At 31.1% G+C, this 18,673-nt stretch overlaps 1 protein-coding gene and 1 long non-coding RNA gene across 12 annotated transcripts in view; one reads left to right on the top strand and one right to left on the bottom strand.

Moving 5' to 3' along the window:
* Window positions 1-18,673, bottom strand: part of LOC101887707 (sodium/potassium/calcium exchanger Nckx30C) — a 315,709-nt gene that overhangs the window by 54,137 nt on the left and 242,899 nt on the right. For 6 of the 11 annotated variants that reach the window (XM_020039502.2, XM_020039501.2, XM_020039507.2 and 3 more), the window contains 2 exons: window positions 17,228-17,421; window positions 5,805-5,879 (listed from right to left, as the gene is read on the bottom strand). In XM_020039502.2, coding sequence (XP_019895061.1) covers window positions 5,805-5,879; window positions 17,228-17,421 — 269 coding nt within the window. The remainder of the gene's footprint in view (window positions 1-5,804; window positions 5,880-17,227; window positions 17,422-18,673) is intronic. The other 5 variants (XM_005191182.4, XM_059129967.1, XM_020039504.2 and 2 more) reach the window with 3 other exon arrangements.
* On the top strand, window positions 7,133-7,869 carry LOC101887537 (uncharacterized). The gene is made up of 3 exons (XR_225739.4): window positions 7,133-7,234; window positions 7,294-7,720; window positions 7,806-7,869. It is a non-coding gene; the product is annotated as an uncharacterized LOC101887537 (long non-coding RNA).

The following is an 18,673-nucleotide window of genomic DNA, read 5'->3' as shown; positions in this document are numbered from 1 at the left end:
TTATTTTTGTGCAAAAAATAAAACGAAACGGAACGGAAGAGCAAAGAAATTGCAACTGATTGAATTGTGGAAAAGTAAAAACATTAAAAAGTGCTGCTGTTCTATCATAGATTTCTACAAAATGCCATCATAAAGTTGTACGAAAAGGCATTTGATTTCTGCTCTATTCTACATCTGATGGCATCTGCCACGGAAGAACTGCACACTCGCACATATATATACTTTAGAGTGCCTTGGCTGAAATTGATTTTCGTCGTTGTGATTGAAATTGTTTTCATGTTTGTCCGCAGCACGTTCTGCCTTTTGATTTCACCGAAAATAAAGAAAGAAAAAAATGGCTATGTGTAAACAAGCGTTTAGATGAAAACAAGTTTCATTTCCTTTTAATTTTCTTTGATTTAAACAAAAAACTAATTGTAGAGGTTGAAGGAGGGACAAGGTTTGAAACATACATCTCCAATTAATATTGACGATTAGACAAACCAGTAGTGAAATCCTGTTACTAGTTAACGACAAATATTGAAAGCTGTAAATTTTTATTTGCCTATAATTTTGGCAATTAAAGAAATTTATCTATAAGTTAGCGACGGATATAAAGCAGTTGCTAAGTCCTACCCATGGTAGAAGAATACAGGTAGATGCATCAGCATTTGTGACCGGCAATAATAGCGAACTTATAGATTATATTAATATCTAATGTTGTATACATGGCAGAAGAATACAGGTAGATGCATCAAAGCTTGGGGTCATTGATATTTTAAAAAATGTAAATAAATGTTTTTTCAAATAAAAATAGATTTTTAATTTTTTCTTATACGACGTCATTCGTAGGTTATTATATTTCGCGTTTTTTAAGAATTTTTACAAATTTAAATAATTTTTCATTCAACATTTTCAATTCCAAAATTGGTTTGACAGTTCTTTGTCCCGGCAGCTATGACGATGCGTCTACCTATATTATTCTACCATGGTTGTATGTATGCACCACTGAATTTTGAAGTATAGATGGCGTTTGTGTAGATTTAGATCGAATTTTATTAGAAATCGAAATTTTGCGACATTTTTACAAAATGACGCTAGCCTGTTTTCAAATAGTTAATTCAACGTGCACGATTCCAAAAAATTTAATTGCAATGAAAACAGTATTTAAATTGAAATATATATTGGGCGCCACCTATATTTTAATATAAATATTGTTTCACTGCAAATGAATTATTTGGAATGGGGGACTTTGAGTTAACTAAATGAAAATAGGCTAGCATCATTTTTATAAATGTCGCAAAATTTCGATTTCGAATAAAATTCGTTCTAAATTAAAGAAAACTGAAAAAAAATATTTAAAAAGTATTAACATGTTCAGAATCTAGAAATTAAATTAAAATATTGTATGGGGCGGAAACGTTCCACTGCGTACTTTGACAGAATAATATGAGATTGACCATCTACACGAAATAGAATACCTTAATATAAATAAAGAAATTAAAATAGGATTCCGGTCATTTTTACTTATTCAAAAATGTCTTGATATTTTGGCAATAAGACTACCATCGTTGCAAACGTTACTATCTGTTTTAAATTCGATCTAGATTTGCGTCAAAGGCCACTTAAATTTCAACTCTGTGCTGTTATTTCAGTGTTCTTTTTCAATAAATTGGGTCACTAAAATGCAATAAAAATTTTAAATATTGAAAACCCTTAAGTTTGTAAAATAAAATAATTAACACTTTATGGTGCACACTTTAGAGCGCTAATACGTGGAGTTTGGAATGCAGAAGTGCTATGGAAAGATATATAATATATATAAGTATAGGACATTTCATTGTTGCTTGGATTCAATAGATGGCATTGATAGTGGAAAAATATGTTATGTCACCATATCGTGGCATAGGATTATTTTAAAATCTAATAGAGCTAACACAATTATATGCATTTCGTTGATTTTTATCGATTTAATGTACAAGAAAATGCTCTGAAATAGATTTTAGAGACCATGTCCATCACATCAAATAATGTTTCTTTTGCCATGTCGCCTGCCATCTATTGCCTGATCGAAACATTAAAAGACAATACGCATTTTGTCAAATGTTTAATAAAACATTAGATGGCTTTCATTAAACAAAGTGAAAAAAGGATCCTTGTCTACATCTGCTGTGAAGACAAGACATTAATACTTTTGCAATAAAATTGCTTTTGCGTACAATTTCGACTTTTGAGATATTCGTTCAAGATATGTACGAAACGCCATCTTTATCCTAATTACAGGATTGTTGATTCAGTAGCTTTTAGCGACAAAATATTTAAGTGTTAGAAGCCAAAATATATTTTAATATTTATTAATATCTTTCTACTCATGGGAAAATTCGATTATGAGAAAATTAATTTTAGATGATTACGTGACGTCAACTACATTTCAGACATGAAACTAGGGTTTCCAGAGCTTGTAAAAGCTTTACGTTAAAGATTTTAAATACCATGAAATATTACAACTTTAATTACCAAAATTAGTTGTAAGATACCTTCTGATTTTCTTATATGGAATTTGATCCGGTATGAGTATAAAAGCCACCTATATTTCAATTAAAATATTGGAACTTACAGACGAATTTTAGTTCATACTTTAGCCATAGATGGTAGGTAGGTAGTCGCATCGCCATAGCTGCTGGGACAATGAAGTGTCAAACCAATTTTGAAGTTGAAAGTGTGAATGAAAAATTATTCAAATTCGTTTAAAATGTTGAAAAATGCATATCACAACAAACTCCGATTGGCGTCGTATAAGAAAACATAAAAAACCTATTTATTTTTTGAAGACAAAAAAAAAAAACAGTTAAAAGGTATCAGTTGGTTTTGCCGACAGATGTATACCCTTAGCCAATGTTCGATTATTTAAATATATTTTGACTTCTCTTATGATTATTCAAATTTTGTACCCTTTAGGTTCTTCCCTCACTTTATATGAGATATATAATCGTTTTTAGAAAAATTTCAAATGCACGTGATATATATTAGATATTGTCGACCGAAGTTTTTCATTTTCATACTTCATCTAATACAGATACAAATATAGGTGTGGGCAAAATTACAAGAAAATCGAACATTTATATCTAATTTTATGCGAAATCATAAATTCCATATTCATCTCAGGTTTCTGGTTGGGAGAAATATTTAGGCATAACAAATTGTAAAGAATGGCTGATTTGTTTCGCAAGTTATGACAGATAAAAGTATTGACCCTTTGTGGGTCAGACACCAGAAGGGGTTTACACATAAAAATCATCTTCACAACAGATCTTGTGTTAGCAAAAAAGTTGTGTGTGTGTGAAATTTGAAGAGAGTTAGATGCTTATTTCGCTTTCTTTGAGCCTTTAGTTTTTCAAAATCCTGAACCCTATTTGGGGGAGGTATCAGAAGAAATGACAATATCTATACCATCTTTACAACAGATCTTGTCCTGATGGAAATATCGAGATGTACCAAGTTTGACTGGAATTGGATGTTAATTTCGCATTTTATGAGTTTCATGAATATTCAAAACTTTGAGCCTTTGTGAGGGAGGTACAAGAAGGAGTGGGCCGATATATACCATCTTCACAACAGATATTGTGTTAGTAGAAATAATGGGATGTATAAAATATGAAGAAACCCGCAAGTTTATTTAGGATTTTTAACCATTTTAGTTATTTAAAAATTTGAACCTTTGTGGGGGGAGATACCAGATGGAATGGCCCGATTTATACCATCTTTATAACATATCTTGTGTTGATAGAAATATTAGGATGTGCCAAATCTGATTGAAATTGGTTATTCAAAATTTTGACATTTTGGGGGAAGGATAGTTCATCTTCACACCAGACCTTGGGTTAATAAAAATGTTGTGATGTGTGTAATTTGAAGACAATCGGTCTCTTACATCATATATCTCTTATAATTATAGAAAATGTTGACCCTTTTGTGGGGGATGCACTTGATGAAGTAGACCTATACTGTCCATCTTCTCACCTGACCTAACACTGATGCAAATATTAGGATTCACAGTGTTTCCAAGCTTTAATGCATCTACCTGTACTCTTCTACCATAAATATTCCTCGCAAAATAGTTTTCAACGATTTCATAAAAAAATAATTTTTAAACTATTTCTGATTATATTTTATGATAAAAAATATATAAATTCAGTGCATTTATTTATTTTAATTATTTTGTCCATCTAAGACTTTAACCTTGACTATCTATTTTAAAAAAACAAAATATTATAAAAGATGATCTATACTGTTTGCCAGAGCATTGATTTATGGAAAATTTCTTATGACGAGTAGATAACGCCATCTATATTTCATATATATTAACTATAAATAAAATATTATTAACAATAAATAAAAGACTTTACATATGTAAAATATGAAATATTTTTCCTGAAATAGAAGCAGCAATAGTCGATTATACGATTTCGGTAAACTCCATTGATTATGGTAGTAGAAACGTCTCATCCGTCGTTTCATTTCCACTTTATTCCGTATTTTTTTAAAATAAATTTTTTGTTAATTTTATAAATTAAGGTTATGGAAACACCAAAAGAGTGTAACATTTCCACTTCATTCCGAAAACCGCTGTTTTTTTTAAATATTTAATGAAAACATATATGGTGGTTCAATTCCATTTCGTTTCTATTTTTTACATAGCACAATTTGTTGATTATACCTATGTAAAATATAGAATAACGTTCCCAAAGCAGTCGATTATAGAATTTATTATGGTATTAGGCTCGTCAAATGCATCTTTTCATTTCCATTTTGTTACGTATATGCTAATTGTGTACTTTCATAATTCGTATCATAAATTCTGCCGTTTAACAAAAAAAATTTTTTGGACTTTATAAATTATGGTTGTGGAAACACCAAAAGCGTGTTTCATTTCCACTTCATTCCCAAAACCCTTTGATGTTTCAAAATACTTAATGAAAACATATATAGTGTTTCAATTCCATTTTGTTTCCATTATTTATATAGCATAATTTGTAGATTATATATCATTTGAGAAATAGTTTTCCTTTGATATGTTTCTTTTTTCACATATTGAATATAATTTCATTACAAATAAAGGCATGCAATTTAGACAAATGTGTATTTACAAAGTTTCTACGAATTTTGTTTTAACAAATTATAACAACATTTAAAGCCACGGCAATTATTTGCTACTTTGTTTTTTTTTTATTGGTTTAGTTTGAGTGCCAATACATTTACAAATTTGATTTTAGATTATGCTAAAAATGACAACATGGAGAAATTTTCAACTAAAAAACCAAAGAAGAAAAGAAAAACACAACAAAGGTGGGCAAATCCAGGGCATTACTTGGCCTTTCAAGAGCCCCGATTTGTAGGAAATACAACATCAAAAACTTGAGATGTGTTGAGAGTGGAATTCAGATGATTTTGAAATTAGGAAGGAAGAAAAATAAAAATAATAATGGCTAAATAACATTAAGAGAATAAAAGTTGGCTTGGCTAAGAAATCAAAAAAGCTTTGGCTAAGAGAGCAAAATATCAGTTTCGTTTTGGTTTCTATACAAAATGTTGTTGTTAACAAATTCTGGTGGGATTGAATTTGTTAAGAATTGTATTTTGTTTTTGGTTTTGCTTGGCTTAGGAATTAAGCAGTCAATCAATCAAAAATAATTAGTTGTTTTTTTTTTGTTTTTATAAAATTTATAATAATGGCAAAATTAGGTTACAAGAAACAAAACTGGTAAAAGCTAAAAATTGTTAAGTAAAAAGTAAATTGAAAAGTAATAATAAAATGTGAAACTAACTTTGATGCTAAATTTTCGCGTTTGAATTTTGACCCTTTGATCTATCCAGCTCGCACGACGACCACTTAACGATGGCTTTAAATTTGTTCATTTTTTTATTTTTTGGTTTGGCAAAAAATTCAACAAATTTTGGTTTGATTTTCGGTTTCGGTTTGTCAGAGAAGAGTTGTGGAGTAGATTATTTGTTTTTTTTTTCGAACGTGTAGAAGAAGAAAAATATTTGGATATTTTAAACAAGTTGAAGAATAATATTTTGTAATATTTTTATCATAATTATTATTATAATTGTTTGTTTTAAATATTATTTAAAATTGTTTTCATATTTTTTAATAATAAAAGAAATAAAATAGGAAATAGAAGGGGTTTTGTTGTTGTAAAAAGAAGATAGATAGAGAGCGAGAGTAGCGGGGGGAAGAAAAAAGAAATTTTTCATTGTAGAGGAAATTTTTTTACGAATTTCGTAAGAGAAAAATTTTTGCCGAATTTTGTTGTTAAACACAGAGAGACCAATTAAAGCGGGAGACAGACAGAGGTAGAGGTAGGCCCAACTCGGAAACGTATTGAAAATGGCGTAACCAAAATTTCAATTTTCTTTTATTGTTTAATGAAGAAAATAAAAATAAAAAAAATAATAATTTCGTGTTTTCTTTTTTGCTTTGTCAGTTTAAAATTTTGAAATAACTCTATTGTACATATAAACATTAACAATAAACTACATTAGAAAAACCGAAAACAGAAGCATTGTTGATGTTTTTTGAGAATACTCTTTTTTTGGGACCAATCAAAGTGAATAAAGCTTTCCAGTCATTTTTGGTACGTTTTTTTTTTAATGGCATACAAACATATACACAGATGCACTCCAAACTATTAGTTTTTATTTATGTAATTCAGGTGGAAATTGCATTTGCAAAATTTATTTTGGTTTTTTTTTTTGATAAAAAAAATATTTGAAAAATAAAACAATTAACCAGAATTGTTGAGTATGAAAATGAGTTACCAAATGTATGACGACGTCATGAAGGTTGAAAATCACTATAAAATTGCATAAAAACAGTAGAAATATTGAATGTATTCGAAATGGTTCATATTTTCGTGTGAAATATCTTAAAATTTACACAAAATGGATCCCTACGTTTGCTCTGTAACAATTCATTACACTTTTTGTTGATTATTGTTGACATATTTTATTAAAAAGTTTAAAATAACATAACGTATTGTTCTATTAATACATATATGTTTATGAGAAAAAGCGCTGCAATAGCAACATTCTGTTGATGGCAATTATCAACGGCGTCATGATTTGGTCGGCCGCCATTGAATTCATTCTCTCTTTTCTTTGAGTATTCATTTCATTTGTGGAGAGGAAACAAGGAGACAACTATAACTAAAATGAAATCGTTTGTGTGAATATCAAGCTGTTGATAAAATAAGTGAGTTAAAATCAAAATAGAGGTAAAATTGAATATTTAGAACTTATCATTGCATCCAGCAAAACATCAATTGACACTTGTAAAAAGCGAAATGAGGAGAAAGTGAATCGGAACACCAAAGCAGAACATTAATCGACACTTCCAAAAAGCGAAATGAGTCGCTTTCCAAAGTCCTCAATCTATCGCACTTTAGTTCACTTAGCAACAGGTTTTGATTGATACTTAGAACTTCATCTGAATTAAACCAGCCAATCTGAGAGTGCGTGCATGAGCGTAATTGAAAATTCACCATCAAAAAAATGCTGACGAAAAGAGATAAAAGAGAATACGCGTATAAAAGGTTCCGCAAACGTACATTTTTGGCTAGTTTTTCATCTATGATACAGAGATGACATTTGATTTTGCCGATCACACCTCAATAGGATGATAAAACACCACGTTTGAAAAGTTGGGCTGTTGGTACGTAACTTAACGAACAAATTATTTGTAAGTATTACTTCACTTGGTGCTAAGAACAAAAATGTAATATAAACTTAAATAAATATTTTACAACTTCTGTTTTCGTTGCCAGATTTAATAAAAATATCCCTGAAGAATTTGGAAAATCCCAACGAAACGTCGGATGAAAAATTAAATGAATAGTTTTTATTATCATTAAATAAAACCCAGACCTAAAAGCCCAATAAGACAGAGTCTTAGATGATTCCTAAAACATAAAGAGGTCGAAAACATAATTCGTTAAACTAATCGTATGCGAGGAATAAGTAATAACTTATATGATACGAAATCAACGGACATACTCCCTGTCAAGTGAACTTCGGAGATGAAAATGCCACTAAATGTGCAAATCGATGGGCAAAGAATTTCGACCACTTATAACACTAACAATTCTAGGGCTAATATTAGAGATTATGAGCATATCACTGAAACTACAGCTATTACGGATAAACTGAAATGTAAGCACAGGGTTATTCATGTCTGGGGTCCACAAAAGGAGACGTCAGGAACCTCTTGTCATGTGCAAAGTCGGGGATAAAGAGTGTTTCTGTCTAACAACATTATCATATATTATTGCGGTATTAATCAAAACCTTCATATTAAGGACACAACTATCTGTACTAGACTTTTTTTTGGCTATATGGCGAGTCTGGTAAGAATATCTAGAAAAGTAATTATGAAGTTTTATCAAGAATCTCCCTTTAGTAATAAATCACAAGATCAAATTATATGCGAATTACCGAAAAATAAGCTGGTCACAGCATGCTGATATCAGTAAAGTTCCGTTTTTAGTTGTTTTCTATTTCTATATAGTTTAGACGTTCTCGCAAAAATAAATTTGTTTTATTTTTGTCGTACATATGGACGTAAATTGAAGGCCAAAATGGCTTCTCGAAAAGAAATTTCTATTGATATTAAAAATTTAGTCGTCAAACTAAGTAATGAATATAATTCGTTTGGAGACATTTTCCAACTATTAAATTATAGCAAATCAACCATGAAAGCTGGAAAAATAAAAACTGCAAAAATAGGAAGGCAACACAAGATAGTCCAAAAAAGTTAAATGATAGGGATATACAGTTTATTTTTAAAGAAATGCGTGAAAATCCCCGAATTCATGCCAAAACACTGTTCGAAAAATTACCTCCTGCATCTACAAAATGTTGTCTATCCCTGGACTATGCGAAGGACTCTGAATAACAACGGATATCACAGTAGAATTTCACTCAGAAAACCATTCAAAAAAATGGGGTCGTACGTAGACTTTTCGATGTCATTACGTTGTGTACGCTTATATTTAATTAACCTTTAACTTCTGAGGTGACATATTTTATAACGTGGTGGTAAATTTTACCCCTCTAAATATTACAGGAAAAAAACTGTTAAAAATTTTATTTGATAATAATTTGTTTTTTAAAAGTAAGCTTGTATATTTTAAAATACAATAAGTAAAAAAAACAATTTTTTATGTAAACAAAATTTTCATTCATTGTAATAGAATAGAGAATTTCAAGAAAATGTGAAGGGAGGGTAAAATGTACCACCACCTCAGAAGTTAAAGGTTAAAATCTTACAGTTATTTTTTATCTCAAACATTTTTTTTAATATTTCGTTTCTCGTAAAAAATAATTGATTCTCAAGAACCAAAATTATTTTTAATTTACTTGAATATAATTTGATGTTTCAGAAATACAATTTTCTTTTGTTTATCCTGTTTTAATGCAATTTTATGTCATGATTGAATGAAATATTTTTCGAAACGGGTTTTTTATGAAATGTTTAAAAAATATTTCTAAAGAAAGAAATAGAAAACTAAAAAATATGTAACATATTTTATTTTGCAGAAATATATGTTTGTTGTTGTTGTTGATTTTGTAACCCAAAGATAGACAAAGCAAGTAATTGACCAATTATTACACAATCAGAAGTTAAAGTTGAAACTAAAGAAAAAAATAACAAACGTTCCGAATTAGGTCTATATTTTGTAGTAGTTTTCGTTTCTAATGAAGAATACAGAGAGAAGTAGAAAGTAGGCAGAAAGATGGAAATTAAAAAAAAGTATTTTTAAATGAATGTGGATGGAGGATGGTAGGATGGACTATTTATTTATAAACCCAAGAAGATATTGAAATAAATACTGAAACATAAAAGTGTTGACAGTCACAGTGACAAATAGAAGTAGATGTGTGTTTAGAGTGGAGTGTGAATATGACAAGAAAATAGAGATAGGATTGAAGATATTTGTGTATACAGGCAAATGGGGGAGATATTTTGAAATTTATTTTTGAACTGGGAACACATTTTCGTTCGCCCATTTGACTGTATATCTTATAGTTTAAAAATAGTTTTAGTTTTATCAAACAATTTATTGAAATTGTTTAGACAAAGTTCTTATGGTTAAATAGGTTTATAAAGGACATAAACATACATCATAGTTATGGAAATAGATATTGAAAATAGAATTTAAAATCGAAGTTTAGAGTTGTAGTTTTGGAAAAGTAGTCACACATAATCGTTGCATTGGAAAATGATAATAACAATAACATATATTTTTGGTTCTTTCTTTTGGGAAAAATTTCTATCAACCAAAGGGAAATTAAACTGAAAACAAAATGAAAGGAGCACACACACATAAATATTGAAAATTAATTTTCCAAACAAAAATATTAACACCGAAATGCACACAAAGTCATTGGAATGATGATTTAATTGGGGGATAATAAATGAGTGGAAATCTGAATGGCAAAAACTAAAAGGGGGAATTAAAATGTTGAGCTTAAATTTTATTAAAATTTAATGTTAATATAAAATATTAATAGCTGAAAAAATTTAACGTTTTTATAAAATTTTATTTAAATCTCTCTTAAAGAAACCCTAGGTAATAGATTCCCGGCTAGAGTGCTACAATTTAGTAGAAATAAGTCTATTTCAAATGGAAACGGGAAGTATGTAGATAATGGGGAAAATCTTTAAGTCTCCTAAATATTGTGACCCTAATTTCAAAGTTTTAGTTCGTCTGTGTTTCAGGAAATTAACTTAAGGCGTTTGCTTTGCCTATAAACGATTTTTTAATTATTCTATTTGCTATAGGATAGCTCAATGTTATAGAAGAGCTTTAGATATTCCAAATGCTATTGCAGAGCTTTAGACATCTTATTCACTACAATAGAGCTTAAAGTCGTTTATCTACATTATATGCTATGGAAGAGCTTTTGGGTCATCTATTTGCTATCGAAAAGCTTTTGGGTCATCTGTTTGCTATAGAAAAGCTTTGGGGTCTTATTTTTTCTATAGAAAAGCCGTAGGTCTGGTAGAAGAGCTTTAGGTCTTCTATTTCCTATAGAAGAGCTTTAGGTCTTCTATGTGCCATAGAAGAGCTTTAGGACTTCTATGTGCCATAGAAGAGCTTTAAATCTTCTATGTGCCATAGAAGTGCTTTTGGTCTTTTATTTGCCATAGAAGAACCATAGGTCTCCTATTTGCCATAGAAGAGCTTTAGTTCTTCTATATGCTATAGAAGAGCTTTAGGTCTTTTATATGCTATTGAAGAGTTTTAGGTCTTCTATGTGCCATAGAAGAGCTTTAAATCTTCTATGTGCCATAGAAGTGCTTTTGGTCTTTTATTTGCCATAGAAGAACCATAGGTCTTCTATTTGCCATAGAAGAGCTTTAGTTCTTCTATATGCTATAGAAGAGCTTTAGGTCTTTTATATGCTATAGAAGAGCTTTAGGTCCTCTATATGCTATAGAAGAGCTTTAGGTCTTCTATACCCTATAGAAGAGCTTTAGGTCTTCTATACCCTATAGAAGAGCTTTAGGTCTTCTATACCCTATAGAAGAGCTTTAGGTCTTCTCTATGCTATAGAAGAGCTTTAGGACTTCTAATTGCTATAGAAGAGCTTTGGGTCTTGTATTTGCTACATTATAGCTTTAGGTCTTCTATTTGCTATAGGAAAGCTTTTAGTCTTCTATATACCATAGAAGAACTTTAGGTCTTCTTTATGCTATAGAAGAGCTTTAGGTCTTCTTTATGATATAGAAAAGCTTTAGGTATTTAACTTAACTTTCACGATTATTCTATCCTTCATTTTTTCATTTTGTCCCATTAAATCACATATTTTTTGTAGCCTCATTAATTTTCATTCCTTTGATTTCAAATTCCAATGACTATTTGTTTTTTGGCGACGTCGTGTCAATTTGAATATTATTTGCATTGGTATTTGAAACAGCCAGCCTGGAACTTTTCAATTTTGCAATCGAACTCTTCTTAATTATGCGAATAATCAATAAAAACACAAAAACAATTTTTTCCTTCGATGCGACTGTGGCAAAATAATTTCGATGGCAATAGGCGACCGAAATGCAAATAGCAATTAACGTAATTGAATTTACATGCTGCAGTGGTTTCGATAACAAAAAATCACAAATACACGTGCAATTGCAATGATCCTGATGGTTGGTTGGATGGTTTGTTGGTTGCTGGGTGGCCATCGTAACCAGAATGAGATATGGTGGGACACCAATTTTGGTTTATCTAAATATCTTTCTAATGCATGCACACACACGTACATATTGCATTGCATGTGTCTGTGTGCAAATATTACAAAATACATATTTGAGTTAGAATTTATTATTTATGGCGTAAATGATTAGAGGCTAAAATTTCACCACACACATCGAGCGGGAAAGAGAGAGAGAGAAACTATTTTTAATGTCAATTAAACAGCAATGCCCACCAATGTAAATGCCATAAATCTAGATGACATATTAAACATATGCCAAAAGGTGTCACGATCTATTTGTTTTGCAGTGCGTGAAATTGTGTTCAGCTTTTGTTTTAATATATTTTTTTTTTAATTTAAAATTTTATCCTTGAATGTCCTTTTATTCGCAATACCCTCTATCTATTATAGAGTGCTGCGAATGAATGTTGAATCTGAATTTCCATTTCATTTGTTGTGTTATTATTTTTCTCTCATATATTCAGAGATGCCATATCGGAGAGTTTTTACACAATATTTGAATAGAAAAGACACTCGTACAAAATGAATATTAAAGCGAATATTAATTGGAAAATCTTATATTTTCGCTTTTTATCTTCTATAAGTAGGAGAAAAAAGTTATTCAATATTCGTGGACAAAAATTGAGAGGAAAACTTCTTCACTTCCAATCTGTTTCAAGAAGTTACCCTAAAGACCCTCATTCTCTGTTTTGAAAAATAAATGTTTAGGTTTATCTGGAACATTGCAAACCTAGAGCTTTTTTACTATCGAAATTCCTTAAATCATTTTTTAAAATTTTAATAAATGTATGAGAATTTTTTTTAATTTGGAAAGAAAATCCAAGATGGCAACGCTGCAATCGCTCGAAAATTAAATATTGGACATTTTCCATAAAAGGCAACAGAAATATTAAAATCATTTGTTTTAATGCCCATCGAAGGATATGAAATAATAATTTATTTCTCTTCATCAAGGTGAAGGAAGAAATAAACAATAATAAAATTGAGGGGGAGAAAATAATTGGGTCACATTGTGTCCGAAAACGTGAATGAGGAAAGTAATAAACATTGCAGCGAGGACTGATAAATCAAGAACAAATTGAAGATTTCATTTAATATTAATTTTCTTACATTGGTTAATGAACAAAACTTCGACGATTTTATCTTGCAAACTTAATACAGACTTCAATCAATTTTGGGTATGATTTAGGAATTAGTTTATGTAGTGAAACAATTAAAAATATTTCCTTTATATGTTTGCATAGAAATAGAAAAACTACGAGAAATTGATTTTTTCTAGGATTACCACAAACCATGATGGATACAAGTAGTTGCATAAGGATTTGCGTTTTTTTTAATGGGCTGACTATTTATTGGAATACAAATACACTGAAAGGATGCCAATCAAACTCTGAATAGAAAAAAATGGAAAATTGTAATCGTATTTTAAATTAACAAAATATTAATATTTCCGGTAGAAATTGTCAAAGCAACTTCTTTCTGAGAGAGAAAGAGGTATTTTTATTCTCTTTTACGAGAAACGGATTTTCTGTAAAAACTTGCAAGCAATCAGCTGATTTGCCCAAACAAAACTACGCCATCCAAAGTAACAATGCAGGTTAAAACGTTGTGTTTTATCCAAAAAAAAAAAAAATAAATAAAACAGCAGCTAAGTTCGGTCGGATCCAACTTTTAACACCCTCCACCATTTTTAAGGAAGTTGAAAAATGTCCAAAAAATTCTGTCGAATAATGCCGCTGAAAGGGCTATACGTCATACACTGTAGTAAAAATTACGAACTTCAAATGCGAAATTTGAAAAAAAAATTCCGGTGAATAATGCCGCGAATCCCATTAGGATTAGGATCAGGTATCGTTATATGGGGCCTATACGAAGACGTGGTCCTTTTTCGACTGGCTTGATTCATTGGCTGGCTTCTTCGTAAAATAACAAAAGAGCGTAAGCCCGAAATTGAACTCAGTCAATCTAAAACTTCTTTCTTCTTTTACAAAGAAGCCAGCTGGTGACTTCAGCTAGTTAATAAAGCCTTTTTTGTATTCTCACCTTAATATTGAAGTTTTTAAATAATATTGTATATTATCATGGTTCTGACGGTCGGACGAGGCTAAATCGTCTTAGAATTTTACGTTGATCAAGAAAAAAATTCTTTGTTAGGTCTAAAATTATTATTTCGATGACTTACAAACGGATTGACGAACTTAATATACCCTCCATACTATGTGTGGTGGAGGGTATAAAAACGCCTTTGTGGAAACATTTATGACTTTGGAGTGTACCGCAGTAATAAGGTAAAAATTCAGTGATGCTTTCCTTGTAACACCTTACTTTTATGCTTTTGAAATGATGCCTTCTTAAACGTCTTCTTAGCAAAATAGCATCAATCTTCTTTATTTCTATAGGAAGTTAGTGTTTTCCATAGACAGACGGGCTTACCAAAATCGATACAGAATTTTATGCTGATATAAAAACTAAAGCTTTTCAAGAATGACGATAAAAAAATCTTTCAGACTGCTGTCATTTCTAAGCCACTCATCCGACAGCTGTTAAAATCATTCCAGTGACAGCTCATTATATGGTTTACAAGTTATTCGCGATGGAATTCAAGCGTGATAGTGTGATTCCTCCATCGCTGGTAGCGTAGCCCGACGTCAAGGAAGTGGACGAAAAAAAATAGCAACATCAGCAGAAATGCTTCGAAAAGAAAAGAAGCGACTGGATCGAAACCCGCGTCGCAGTGGTCAAAAATGGTTCGTGAGCTGAACATATCGCAATATTCCAAATATTGAGAAAAGACGTCGGGGTAAAGCCATTGAAATTCCAAAAAGACTCAAAAGAGCTAAAGAGTTGCTTCGCTTGATCGAAAGTGGTGAACTGACGAATTTGGGTTTCTCCGTTGTCCAGCAGTTTGTAAACAAACAAAATGATCGTGTTTACTTGCCAAAGAGGTCAGCTGAAAATGTGCACCTTCGGGTCGCCACCATAATTCAAGCGCCGGCCATGGTGATGGTGTGGGCATGGTAACAGACGATGGTCACTCTTCGCTCGTATTAATATACCGTGGCATCAGAATAAATGCCGAATATTATAGCGAAAATCTTCTGGAGGGTGTATAAAAGCCTTGGGCACACAAACATTTTGGCCGCAGACCTTGGACATTCTAACTAGACTCAGCACCATCGCACTCAGCACGCACCACCCAAGAATGGTTGCAAAATGAGGTTCCTCGCTTCATTTCCAGCGCACAATGGCCACCAAAATCTCCGGATACCAATCCGTTGGACTAGTGTGTCTGGAGTGTTTTGGAAAGCAATGTTGACACTTCAAAAATACCAAAGTGCCGATCACCTCAAGCAAGCGTTTCGCCGGGAATGGGCCAAAATACCGCAGAGCAACGTTCGGCCAGCGTGTGACGGTTTCATTGGCCCTTTGAAGGCCATAATTCGTTCCAAAGGTGACCAATTCGAACAAATCTAAACTTATTCTAAAATTTTTTGATATTTCCCACTTTTTTTTCATTCATTCAATGAAATTTAAAAAAAAAAATTGTAAAAATTAAGGCGTTTTTTATCTCACCCTGTATACCCTCTCTAGCCATATCTCTGAAGGTTTAAAAATATTGTCCCCTCAAAAGGATTACAAACTTTCTGGACAACAAAAAGGAAACTTCTGAAGAAATGCTGAAGATTCCATTTCCCACCGAGTTTCTAACTCGATGGTCCAGGACGCTATTAAGGGTTTTTTTTTAACCCGTTAAAGCTATGGAGCGGAATTATACTATGATTTAAAACGAAATTCCAAACGAGTTATTAAAATTCAAACAACATACATACTTTAATGGTCATTGGAAACCACTCTAACCCAGGAGAGACCCAGGGTTGGACCCAGGGTTGGGTCTCTTTATAGAAAACCTAGAGACCTAGAGAAAATATAGACGAAAAAATTCCCACCGCTTATCATCGATAAAAATAGAATCAGCAGATATCGTCTGTATCGCTTCAGGGGTATGAGAACTGTTGTTGCGACATCTGTTAGCAACCAATATTTAAAAATTCCAACACATCCCTACAGAATAAAGAGGACAATCCACACAAGGAAGAGAATAGTCGATATCTCCCATTTAAGGATACCTCCCGATATTCGGTAATTTGATGATTTTAGCCAAATTTTCAATGGAATTGTCTTAAAATTCAAATTTCGTATTTGAAATTCGAAATCGCAACTACAGCCTACAAAAACAAATTATGCATTATAATTACAATACATTGTAAAACCTAGATTTTTTAAGGTATAAATGACCTGCAGCTCTTCTATAAAACGGTAATAATATTAAAAACCTTAAGACTTTGTACTGTAGAGAATCCCCTAATATATTTCAAAATTGTATACAACCTCAAGCTCTTCTATGACATCAAAATAAAAAAATACATAAGCTCGCATAAACAACATATAAAGACGAAATACGCCTTCAATATATGACGTCATCTAGATCTCCTGTCTTTTCTCATAACATTATAAATTAACTTCAATTAAAGCTTCCTGTAAACAACTTCCGGTTCCTGCACTTAAAATTAATTTCATTTTCTCATTTTTTTTAAATTTAATAAAATTAATTAAAATCTAGGATTATATGATTAAACTAAAAAAAGGAAAAAAAAAAATGAAAAATATAAAAATACGAATTTTTTTGGTAAAAACAAAATGCAGTTGATATTGTGTGACGATTTGAAGAGATTTTAATGATTTTGTTTGAAATAATGTTTTTAGTTTAAATCAATTCCCTAGTTAATTTAAAAAGTAAAGGCCAAAACTAAATGAAAAATGGGAGCACAATTTATTAATTTCTTTACTTCTAAGATCGTGATCCCATTTTGTTGTTTATTTAACTCCTAAAATTATGCTATATATTTTAAATTTAAAACTATTAACTATTTTAATTTGAATTAAAAATAAAATTGAAAATTCCTGTACTCACCGAATCCAAGGTTGTATCAATATTGCCATTTGGACGATCCGCCAGAGTTGTTTCCTTCAAATTGATTTTCACATGATTGGCAGCCGATGTTGTGGCACCACCCCGTTGTGGTTTGGTTGCATCCAGCAGCACTTTGAGGGAGGCAATGGCATGCAGTTGGGTCGCCTTTTCGTCCACCTTGCCTGGAACATCATCTTTGTCATTTTCATGGTTGTGTTTTGAGAACAAGGATGTTTGATTTTGGATTTTTTTTTTTGAATTTTAGTTTCAGTGTTTTGAGAGGCATTTAACGTTTATTTTTTTGCATTTTGCAATTTTTTTTGAGTTTAAATTTCAAATAGGTGGGGTGGGGATTAAGAAAATATGTTTTCGAAAAATGAAAACAAATGTTTGTTTGGTTGCACAGTGAGGCAAACAAGTAATTGAATTGAGATTTTATCACACACAGAGAAAGAGAGGCATTCGTTTTTGATTGAATTTTAAATTGGATTTTGAGTTTGGAATTGGAAAAAAATTTGAAAATTTAAGTTAAGAAAATGGAAAATCCACATAGTTTGGTTTTTGGTTGGTTTTTTTTGAGATTTCGATACATTTATAAAAATCATACATTAAAAAATAGAAGAAGAAAAAAAGAAAAAAGAATTTTTCATCGATTAAAAATCGAATAAAACAAATTTCGTTTGATTTTTTGTTTTCATTAATTTTTATATTCAATAGTTTTTGTTATGGCAAATAAAAAAATATTTTTTGTTAATAATTTATTTTAGTTATATTTTTTTTCAAAATAATTTCTTTTTTTAATATAAATAATTTTTGTGTTATATAATTAATCAGTTATGGAGAAACAGGATACACAGATAGAGAGTAAGAGAGAAACAAATAGAACTACTTAGAGAGGGGAAAGGGTGGGAAAATAAAAAAGATCTCAGAGAGTAGATAAGGACACAGACTAAGATTGGAGAGAGAGAGTCCTCTAGAGAGACTAATGCTAAGGGGGCGTAAGGAGCTTGCTAAAAAGGCTTGGGCAAGAAAAGAGAAGCTTAAGGGGGGAGGAAAACAGTTAAGTATTGCTGGACTGAGGAGGCAGGGGGGATTAAAGAACACAGCCAAACATTTACATCAATATCAAATAAATATATTTTATTTAAATGTTTTTTTTTTTTAAATATAGAAAAATAAGTTGGTAGCAAAATTCGTCTTTCTTTCGCTGGCTTTTGTTTTGCAAAGACTAGAAAAATTAAGAAAACACAAATTAAGAACACTACTGATATAAGTATAGGTTCCACTACATATATTTACCACGCCACGGCCAAAAAGATTTTTGAGTAGTAATGGTTTGGTATTGGAATTTGAGTTTGATTAGTTTTCAATTTTTTTATTTGTTTGTTTTTTTTTTTTTTGCAATTGTGGTGGTAGTGGTGGTATAACAGAGAGATAGCAATAGGC

This window comes from Musca domestica, unplaced genomic scaffold (genome assembly GCF_030504385.1).
Source record: "Musca domestica strain aabys unplaced genomic scaffold, Musca_domestica.polishedcontigs.V.1.1 7, whole genome shotgun sequence".
Taxonomy (NCBI): domain Eukaryota; kingdom Metazoa; phylum Arthropoda; class Insecta; order Diptera; family Muscidae; genus Musca; species Musca domestica.
Note: the sequence above shows the minus strand (reverse complement) of the source record. Positions and strands in the feature narration are given on the sequence as shown.